At 35.0% G+C, this 11,591-nt stretch overlaps 1 protein-coding gene across 1 annotated transcript in view; it reads right to left on the reverse strand.

Moving 5' to 3' along the window:
• Positions 1-1,353: 1,353 nt before the first annotated feature.
• LOC105288995 (endothelin receptor type B) overlaps positions 1,354-11,591 on the reverse strand; it is a 25,406-nt gene continuing 15,168 nt past the window's right edge. The window contains exons 2-7 of the mRNA XM_011355463.2: positions 7,054-7,166; positions 6,715-6,919; positions 5,191-5,340; positions 4,675-4,808; positions 4,005-4,113; positions 1,354-2,529 (exon numbers count right to left, since the gene is read on the reverse strand). Coding sequence (XP_011353765.1) covers positions 2,395-2,529; positions 4,005-4,113; positions 4,675-4,808; positions 5,191-5,340; positions 6,715-6,919; positions 7,054-7,166 — 846 coding nt within the window. The 3' untranslated portion in view covers positions 1,354-2,394. The remainder of the gene's footprint in view (positions 2,530-4,004; positions 4,114-4,674; positions 4,809-5,190; positions 5,341-6,714; positions 6,920-7,053; positions 7,167-11,591) is intronic.

Genomic DNA, 11,591 nt, shown 5'->3' on the forward strand with positions numbered 1-11,591 from the left:
AATATAGTAGTTGCCACTTTAAGCGACCACAGAAAAACAAAATATATAATTATTTTACATGGTCATATTATAATTTTATAAAGTTAGCTACAGCATACCCATGTTTTGCTATAAACTATGTTCTTTTTGCCACTTGTAAGCTGTCGATACTAAAAGGTGTTTGAACATGCACATCTATGAGCAATGAATAAAGGAGAAAATAGGCTAAAATTTCTTATAAATCTTTTACATTTTAACATCTGTTTTAACACTATTTTTGTCTGTTGCTATTATACAGTTCTTAATACTAGGAAATGTGTTTTAAAGTTAATCAGTGACACATTTTCTTATCTAGATCTTAATTATGCCAAGAAATCATGTTCGTGTCTTAGTAAACCTTTATCAGTATATTAAAATTTTGAACCCAACATTGTAATAAAGGCTATGAACACAATTTCATTATGTTTCAAATAGTGCAAATATATACTCTTTGTGTGCAGCTTCAAAATTTGGCAAGATGGTTACAGGCCACAATTCTGACATGGAGAAAGAAAGAGTATTAAGGATGTAAATGAGGAGGAAGAACCAAAACTTGGTACATGATAATAAAAATGAGCTAAAACTTAAACAGAAATAAATATATATTAAACTGTGAAGATATAAGTCTATTTTTTTTTGGATTTTGCTTAAAATCCAAAGTTCGAAATATCTTTTGTGATAACAAGCATCTGAAACAGTGATTGGGAAGAAATTAATAAACAAGACTGTGAGTGGTTTGTAAATAGATTGAATCCATGTGGCATGTAAATTAATTATTGCCCTTTCTTTTTGGCCACAATGTTGGGTTTTGATTTACTGTATCATCACATTAGAAGCTGGCAGAAAACAACATCCTAGCTTATTTCCAACATGTGGCCCCGGGTTACTAAAAGAAAAAAAAAAGTAGAAACTCTGTTATATTTTAAGACTGAGTTAAAGCTCTTGGGCCCAATTTGTTCCTGAAGTCACTCTGAGAACATTGCACTGTGTTTTGCTGGAACAGAATCAGGACCTTTTGCATTGATATGACGGGGCAATGACGAACATCAGGCTAAGAATGGGAATCTGTCCCCATGGGTTTCCTTCCACCCCACCTCATTTCCTCTCTCTTCCGTTTTCTCTTGTACTTTCACACACATCTCATCTCAAGTTAACCTAAGGCACTTTGCTGCAGAGATGAAAGAATCAGGCAAGAATGCAAAAAGCAAGAAGTTCTTACCATCTCAAAAAAACAGTTTCACCTGTAAGTGACAGAAAAGCACCACATCAAGAACTTTTTTTTATTAGTTATTTACAAAAATAGTATAAAAATTAGTAAGTAACAGGTAGCTGTTAAGTTGACTGATGAGTGTAATCTTAAAAAATAATCAGAATTTTAACCATCATATTATACATATGCCAGAGAGCATTTTAATACAGTATGGGTGAGAGAGAGTGCTGCCTCTTCCTTGGTCATGTGAACACTGCTCCAGGCGACACACATTCTGTCCGTTATGCGGTTACTGGCATTCCTCCATCGTACAGGTATGAACACTGGGGCCTGCCCTTAGTGTAATCTACACATTGTGTATTACAGATAAGTATCTACAGTTGATAAAACTAAACAAGTAGCATTTAAACTATGATAGGGATAAAGAAAGAAAAGAATGTTTTATTAATAATCCTGAAAAAATTGTAGGTAGTGTTTTCTTTGCAGAGTAGATGAATGAGATATTTCAAAGGAGTCTTTTGGGATAGCATTCCAATCCTTCTCTCTCTTTCCCTTTGAAACAGTTGATCTTATCTGAATGTAAAAGGTTTGATGATTTTTAAAAATCTCTACCTTTCTGATACTTTCTTCTGATCATTTAAATGTTTCTAATGTCAAAAAAAGATATCAGCCAAAATGTTTACACATTTTATAGTCAAAATAGTCCAACCACTGGTATGATACTATTAATAAAGTTTTGAAGGATTTTTTAAAATTTAAATTAAGTGACTTAAATTTCATTTAAAAATTCCATTTTACGGTGACACATGTTTCCTTTATATCAGATTCATATTAATTTAAAACTAAATTTCTTTACTGAGTGAGCTCAATTTAAATGTAAGTGGTGTGTGAATATACTGGAAATTATTAAGAACTACATTGAAGTGCTGACTGTAAAAAATTAAGTGCTTTCACAATGAATCTTTCTTAATTCTCACCGCTTTTCTTCTCATTCTGTAAACAGCTCATAAAATGTCATGTGTAACTATGAGTGTTAAGAAAATAATCACTCTTACATTTTACACTGTTTTGTGCAAACACACAGTTCTTTTGTTTTGGCAAGTGCCTCATTGTTTTAATGACTTCTGTTCAAAATAAAGAAAATAAAATTAAGTGAATATTCTTTCTCAAGATGAGCTGTATTTATTACTGGAACGGAAGTTGTCATATCCGTGATCATTAGCTTTGAACTTTAAGCACGACGGCTTTTCCTCCAAGGACTGTTTTTCTTCAAATGACTGGCACCAGCAGCATAAGCATGACTGTACAAAACAAAGTCACTCGTTATATATTTACATCAGTGATATTATCTGACTTGCTTTGTATGATTGAGAATTCTTGAGCCACTTTCTTTCCATGCTCCCTTACTCTTCCCCTTAAAAATATATGATTACATGTATAGCATATGATAATTTTTAAACTAGAATATGAGAGGAAAAACTTATATAATTAAAACTGCTCACCTTTTAATTAAAATTATAAGAGAAAGTCACTCTTGATTCTTGATATTTAACCTTGACTGCTTGAGAAATACTCTTAAATATCTGATAAATATGTAACTTAAGACGTTTTCCTATGCAAATAGAAATATTACCATACACATATATACATATGACTATACATGTGCATGTGTGTGGAAGTGTATGTGCAATTAATGTTAATAAAATTGTACTATACATATACTCCACAGCCTGCTTTTTCTCACTTGACAGCATCATAAACATCTTTCCACATCAATGAATTTAATATTACATTGCCACTTTTTCAGCCACATGTGATTCTCATATGCCTATTCAGTACTGTTACACAATAAGGTTACAAAGTATACAAGTGTCTCAGTTTTATTTATCCAGTTTTTTCTTGAATTTTTAAAAATTCAAAAATTTGTTCATTCTGTTTGTTTTATGAGAATCTATATGTATAAAAAATGGGATATCCATTGTTTTCTGTTCTGTAAAATGAAGGAGTTGATCTTGATGAACGTTCTCTTCTAGCTCTAAAATCTATGAGTTTATGAGTGGACAAAACATTTTATAGACTGCCTTAGAGTTTACAAGGAAGCTAAGTTCTTGGCTTTACAATAATAAACTACCAGAGACAAATGGATAATTTCCATAGAATGAGTGAGAATATTTTATTCCATGTTAGATTGTTGAAAGAGTGATGGATGGATGGATGGATAAATGGATGGATAGATGGATGGATAGACAGATGGATGTTACAATTCAAGCAGCCATATGAAGAATAATTATACATATTCCACATCAAGTAACACATCTCTACTAAGAAGGTGGAAGAGAGGAGGTAGAACCTGAATTAAATTTCTTTCTTTGACTTACTATACCCATGTTCATATGAAAAATAATTGGATTTAGTTATAATCCAAATTGTGCTGCATAGTCCAAAATCTACCCCAAATCGAATTCTTGTTTAACTCTTATTTACCATGTGATGTGTCAGACATCAATGCATGTAATTTTTATTAATCTTCTGAGCAATTCTATGAGTATAACTGATTGTTTGAGGCAGTAGGAAATGGCTGACTGGGATTTATAGGCAGAAATCAACTACAGTAAGTTTGTGAGCAAAAGTCATATTTAAAAAAATTATCTATGATGTAACGTAAGGGAAAACTGTAAAACAACTTTCTCGATCTCTCTGGATAGAAATAATAGTAGTTTGGAAGTTTTATATTTGGTGCCATATTAAAAAGGGCTTTTTACTCTGGAACTCTTACCTTGAAGCAGTTTTTGAATCTTTTGCTCACCAAATACAGAGCTATTGGATTAATGCAGGAATTCAGGGAGGCCATGTTGATGCCAATGTAGTCCAATACCAACAAAAAGCTGCAAAAAATAACCCAAAACATATCTGTGAAAAACATGCTCACCAAGCACATATTCTTTGCAGTCTTTTGTGTTTTTGTGAAGAAAAAAATTACCCATATACAATGGTTTTTATTTTACTACTGGTCTTTGCTGATAACAATCTTTGTATCTCTTTCTCTCTCTTGCCTGTCTCTCTCTTTCCCTTTCTGTCTTTGTCATTACACACATTGTCCCCAACACCCCATCATGCCCAATTCTCTCTTTTAAAATAAAATCGCATTTGAAAGTGCTGAAGCTGGCTGAAAAGAAAAGATTTACAATGTGCAAAGGAGAATCAGACCTGGTATTTTCAATCATGCCACACACTCATCATTGGACAACTCTGGCTTTCCATTCCCAGTGTTCTCTTAAGTTCCTTTTACTCCTTCATTTCAATAGGAATGAAAGTAAAAAGAGAATCTTAATTGCTCCCTAAAGATCAGAAAAATGATACTCTGTCTTTCTGCCTATGAAAAGGATAGATGGAAAACTTGTGCTTGGCATTTAATTACAAAACTATCTCTATTTTACTTTTCTTACCTCAAAAGTTCACATCTATTGGGATCATTCTGATCATAAAGAGTGAGCTTCAAAATTCTGCTGAGGTGAAGAGGAAGCCAACATAGGGCAAAGACAAGGACCAGGCAAAATACTGTTTTGGCCACTTCCCGTCTCTGAAATAAAACCATAGTCAAACCCTGAAAAGATGGCTCATTATAATTACAGCATTCTTTTTCCCCAAACAGAATATTTAATATTGTTTATCAAAAGCCAATGGCATTTGTAAAAATTCAGGACACAGCTTTAAACTGAATAGTTAATGTGAATTAGAATTAAAAAGGCTAGTGATTCATCTTTAAAAAGTTATGGTTCTTTCTGGATCCTTTAGATTATATAAAATATCTAAATAGATAACATTTTAAAGCCTTTGTATATTCAAAAATACCAGAAAAAGTATGCTCTACTATATAGTAATTTTAGTTTGTTATCATCATATTTATGCTATTCACAATCATAATTACTATCTTGAGTTAGCAAATATTTCTATTTTCTTACCTGCTTTAAGTGGTCATTTAAAGCAATTTGCATGCCACTCTTCTTTCTCAACATTTCACAAGTCATTAGGGTATAAAAAAATGCGGTGATGGCCAACGGCAAGCAGAAATAGAAACTAAATAGCCACCAGTCTTTCGCTGTCTTGTAAAACTATGGGAAAGAGAGAATTTTATTATTAATACTCCTTTCGAAAATAAATTTATATACAAATGTTAAATTAAAAATATTCATCAAGGAATAATTATCATCTAGAGTAGATCCATTTCATAAATACTATGTAGAATCTTTCAGGCCATATCTACTGAACAAATAATTAAATAATTATATTCAATAAAACAAACTTTTCCTATAAAAAATTTTAATTCTTTAGGCAGTATGTTATAATCATGCATTAAATTTAAGCAGTTGGGCAAAATTCAAAATATCTGGTAATTCAGATATTTTTGTTTTTATATAAGCCAGTTATCCTGAAGGTATTTTTTGTATTAAATACCACATTTGAATATGTAAAGACATCATAGTGTTTAAGGAAAATTTTCACTATTTAACAAGTTTGTTTAATGGGAAAAACATATGAAATGGTCTTTGTTAATCATTTAGCTCAGTAATATATAAATCTAACCTATTAATTAAAAAAAATCAAAGCTGCTTAGGACGTATGCTCTTTCTCTTATTCTTTTTCTGTTTTTTTTTTTCCTCTCTCTCTCTTTTTTTTATTGTTGCTCCGGATATATCTGTGTTGGAGCAGAATTTATGTAATCTATGCAGTACCTTTTTCCCTTTAACTAATAAGAAACAAGAAAACAGCAATCTCATTTTCAATTTCACATTGATGTCCCTCTTTATTCTTTTGATTACCATGATATATGTACAATTCATAAAATTTTGTATAGTCTTCTTATATGTAAAATGGAAAATAATTACAGGTGACACTTAGATGAGCCTTCTTTGCATTAACTCCTCTTCACCCATGCTGCTGGAAAGAGCTTTTTACACTTAAAATCTATCTTCTGATGACCAGCATTGCCATTCTTTTCCTATCTCCTGATTAAACATTCTAGAATAAATGGCCAAGATGAAAACTTCTTTGCATTGGCAGCTTTCTTTTCAGAAGGAGGTCAGGCCTTTCAGAATCCATCCATACCAGGGCAATTTCTATTTGATCAGTCACTGAACCATCTATCTATTCTCTCTAATGACTGTTGTGTTGTCTTATGCAGAAAATGTCACCGTTGTCAGTCCTTGTGGGAATTTGAGTAGAAAAGTTATAAATTCAGATCAATTCTTTCATGTGAACCTCGTTTATATGTATCCCTGAGTGCCAGGGGATTCTTGGAGAGGTAGTGACCCAGCTTCTTGAAGCTTCGGTCATTAGTCACTGTTAACCCCTCAGTCCTGGGTCCCACTCTTAATTTATGCCAAGGACAGTCATAAATCAAGCTTCCCAAGAAGGAGAGGTCAAGGGGAAAATAGCTAAATATTTATAAGGCAAGAACTAAAAGGAAAAAGAGAAGTAAAAGTTACCTGCATGAAGGCTGTTTTCTGAATGGGATGAAGTAAGCAGATGCGCAGATAACTTCCTTTGTAGTCAGTGGTAATCATATCAAAACCCACGGCTTCGGGGATGGCCAGAACCACAGAGACCACCCAAATTAAAACAATTTCTACTGCTGTCCATTTTGGAACCCCAATTCCTTTAATTCGACTCCAAGATGCAACAGCTCGATATCTGAAGTGCAAAGTAGAATTGCTTGTCAAGTGGCAGAGCCTGGCTTTGTTGAATTACATAGCTTATTTTCTGAGTGACATAGCCATCCCTAGAATACTATTCAGGATATACCTGACTTAAATGTGCAGTATTACCTGTCAATACTTAGAGCGCACAGGCTCAGCACGGTGATTCCCACGGAGGCCTTCTGTATGAAAGGCACCAGCTTACACATCTCAACTCCAAAGGGCCAGTCTTCTGCGAGAAGCTGCAATAAGGACACATGGAGCTCTGTTAGAGAGATTTCCATCAGGCACCCTCTGAACTGAAGTACTTAGTGGAGAGTAATTAACATGGAAAGTAAAATAAATTTCAGTTCTAATATTTTTCCTCATGGACTACTCCTTTGAAAAGCGCTAGTGTTTGATACATGGAACAGGAGAGTGTGTTGGGAAAATGAAAATGCAACCCATTCCAGAGAATTCGTTACGCATCTAGAGTAACTTTGGGTCAGGATCTCCACCACAAGGTCAATTGAAGCCAGCTGCTTAAGTTCCTCTTACACAATTGAACCTGCGGCACTGAATACATCTCTTTCCTATATTGTCATGGAGTCTCTAATGCTCAGTTCTTGGCCAAATCAAAATATAGCCTAATTAAAAATAGGTGATAAATGTTCCTTAGTGAGGGAGAATAGCGTGTGCATTTGTATACTTATTCTTTACTCTGGTCAACCTACTAGACTGCATAGTAACTCGGCCAGGGTAGGCATGCTGCTGCTCCTTGACCGCACGAAGCACACTCCTGCCTTCAGGCTTTACTTTCGGTTTTTCCTTATCTTGGAAGGCTCCTTCCCTACAGATCTACTAGGCAAACTTCCTTACATCCTTCAGGTCTTGCTCAAGTCTCATCTTTTCAACACCACCTACCCTGACCACACTATGAAGAATAGTAACCAGCCAGATGTTCCCATCTCCCTTTCCCTCATCCACATTCCTTTTTATCTATAGCACTTATCAACTCCTATTGCTTATATTATAACATTTACTTGTTTGTTTTGTGTAGTTTTTGCTGTCTAGCACCTCTAAAGTATTTGACAGACTATGGGCTCTGTGACTGCCTAATATAGGTCCTGACGCATAACAGATGCTTAATAAATATTCAAACCCCTAATGTATATAGGCACTGGCTATCCAATGAGCAAAAGACACAGTTCTTGCTATTATACATATATTTCTCTTGATCTGACTTCAGACTATGCAACTATCTATTGTTAAACTCAGTTATTTTCTTTCTTAAGACAACTGAGTGTGCCCCACCCTGGTAAATGAATCACTTTAGGTAAACATCTGGATTGAATGTTCATGAGGTTTTGAAAATAAAGTATTTCAAATCTATGTTTATTTTTTAATGTTTTAAAAAATAATCTTCCAAAAGTGAAAACTATTTTGAAACACAATTACGTCTTTTCGTTCTTTCACTAGCAAAGGTTCTTTGTGGAGTTTGTCAAGCTGGGTGATTGTTCTGTAACAAGAATGGCACCAAAGGTTGAAATGTACACCTCAGAATGAACATGACTTGGAACTCCAACATGGGACTAATTTCATTTCTAAGTTAAGCATGAAAAATTACATTGACATATAGGACAAATATTGACAAACTTACAACAAATATGCTTATTCTAGGGCCCTGAAAGCCTACAGAGCCAGGCAGGTACCACAGAGCTGTGGAGGGAGCTGGGTGTAAGAAAGTCATTGGTGTTGGGAAGATAATTGGGAGTGGTGGGGTCTGGGGTAAATCTTATCTAAAAGGAATAGCTGCTAATAAACCTGGCATGATTTTTGCTAAGGGACTCCAAATAAAAATATCTCTTGATTTTTAGCCAAAAAAAAAAAAAAAAAATTTTCGTAAGAAATCGCATAATATATAAAAGTTGTCAACTAAGTCATATTTTTAAAAAAATTGTGTTAACAAAATATATCTGTGAGTTGGACTAGCCTCTACCTTGTGACTTCTGGATTAATCAATTGACTCATAACTGCTTGTTTATTCATTCACTCAGTAAACATGTATTGAGTATCCACTATGTGCAAGACACCATTCACAGTACAGGCTGTACATCAGTGAATGAGACAAACTCTCAGCTCTTATGAAGCTCACAGTTTTGTGAGAGAAGCAGACAAAAAAGACACAAATATTTAATGTGGTGTCACATGGAGGGGGCGTCATCATATTAAGGGAGTATAATGGGATTTAGGGTGCTTTCTGGCAGGCTACTCAGCAAGGTCTCTCTAAAGAGGCAACTTTTGAGTAGGTACTTGACTAAAATAAGAAGCCATGCAAAGAGCATTCAAGGCAAAGGAAAGAGCTAGTGCAAAGGTCCTGGTGAGCTAAAGGGACAGGAAGAAATCTATCAAGGCTGTAGCTGAGTGATCTAAACCAAGTGTCTAGGTGATGACGTTGTAGAGGCAGGACCTTGAATTTTTTGTTTGTTTGTTTTTGAAGCAATCCATTGCAAGGCTTTTAAAAAAGGAAATAGAGCGATCTCATTTATTTTCCTTTTTTCCACTCTGTTCAATGTAGAATAGAATGTGGGGTCAAGAAAGGAAGCTTTGATGAATGCTTGTGGTGAGCTGGACTCTGTGGTGCCCTGGGGCTGAGGAGTATGAGTTAGAGACTCGATATATTTTGAAGGTAGAGCCAGCAGGACTTGTCTACGGGTTGAATGTCAGATGTGAAGAGTCAAGAAACTTAAAGAGATTTACCATGTAAATAGTGGGCCATTTACTGAAATAGGGGAAAACTCAGGATGCCAAAGGTCTGAACTAGCTACAAACTCAAGATGTTTTGAAGGAAATGCAAATTGCCCTTGGAAATATAAAAATAAAAATGTTCCTACCAGTTTCAAGGACTCTGCCAGACCCAGTTTGGTATAAATTAGCTAGACGATATTCTGTCTAATCATTCTTAGATATAGCAGGAAAAAAAAAAAAAGCAAAACTAACACTGTATGGCACTTACAATGGGCTAAGCACTAGCCTAAGCACTTTACACTGAATTTCCACAGCAATCCTATGAGGTAGTACTATTATTATCCTCATTTTATAGGTAACAAAACTGAGTCACTTAGAAGTTTATCAACTTGTTATGTTGATTTTAAATATGTCTACAATTTTTTTAAGCTCCTCTCTTCAAAAGGTGAAGTCTCACTTCCTTCTCCTTGACTGTGGGTTGAACTTAATATTTGCTTTCAACAAATAGGATGCAGTGAAAGTGATGATGTCTGATGTGTGAGACTAGTTTATAAAAGGCATTTATGGCTTCTTCCTTGCTCTCTCTTGGATCACTCATTCTAGGGGAGGCCAGCTGCCATGCCAGGAGGACACTCACACATCTCTGTGAGAGGCCAACATGGTAAGGAACTGAGGCCTCCTAAAAACAATGAACATTACCTTGCCCGATTTGTGAATGAAAAGATACTCCGGCCCTAGACACAGACCTTAAGATAACTGCAGCCCCTGCCAATATCTTAGCTATACTCCCATGAGACCCTGAGCCAATGGCTCCTGAATTCCTGAACCACAGATACAACGTGAGATAATAAATGTTTATTATTCATGTAACTAAGTTTTGGAGAAATTTGGTGTTCATCATTTGATTATTAATATATTTATCATTGGTCACTCATTTAAATTAGTCATAGAGTCACATTTGAACCCACATGGTCTGATTCTGGAGTATGTAGTATTTTGAGGAAACTGATCTTAGAAAAAAGAAATGTTTAGAATTAAATGAATATTAGTACTTTTAAACACATAGCTATGTGTCAAACAATGGTAAAATATCTAGATGCAGAGTAAAATTTTCTTTTAACTACCTAGCTATTTTATTCATATAACGTCCCCAAATTTGGAAAGTTTCAATCATTTTATTGCCTCTTAACTATTTTCAAAGCATGCAAGTATTAGATTACAGAGGTATAGCATTCAGGTAGATCAAGATGAATGAGTGTCCAGGCCACTGAAAAGAAAGAAGTCTGGCCAATGAAAATGAGCTCTGCACCGAGGCCAGGCCCAGTTTTGAGGTTACTATTGTTTTTGGCTCAGCCTAGAAATTGTATTATTGCTCTTCATACCACTGGGAGGCCTGCAGCCCAACCTCTGACCTAAGTTATCACAGAGGACAGGGAAACACAAACTGAAAATTCAACACAGAGATAGTCACAAAGCTAATCATAACTAAGAGATTATAATTTTGTAATCTACCCTTCCAAAGGGAAAGGAACTGCAAAATAGGAGGCATTAACCTTCATCAGCTTTTCAGAATTTCAGGCTTTCAATTCAGACCTGAATGCTGCTGGTCCTTAGTGGCAACAAATGACTCGTGACTGAGTGCTTACTGTCACTTCTGTTATCTTGCAGTGGGAAAGATGACTTTGACAACCTCTACCTCTCTCTGACCAGAAGGCTTTGTGGATACACTGAAAAGGCTGATAGCCTGTGACAGAAACCATGCCCACTACTGATGCTCATCTCTTTCTTAGTGGCCTCCAGCAAGAAAGTCTGAGTAAGTTAGTGCTTAGAGCTTATTTAAAAAGGAAAGACATCAACCTCTTGTTTAATGGTAAAGAAATCCCTGGGTTGGGAAAAAGCCATAAAGTTAAAAAAAAAAAAAATTACTCTCAACCAAGATG

This window comes from Pteropus vampyrus, unplaced genomic scaffold, assembly GCF_000151845.1.
Source record: "Pteropus vampyrus isolate Shadow unplaced genomic scaffold, Pvam_2.0 Scaffold21, whole genome shotgun sequence".
Taxonomy (NCBI): Eukaryota; Metazoa; Chordata; class Mammalia; order Chiroptera; family Pteropodidae; genus Pteropus; species Pteropus vampyrus.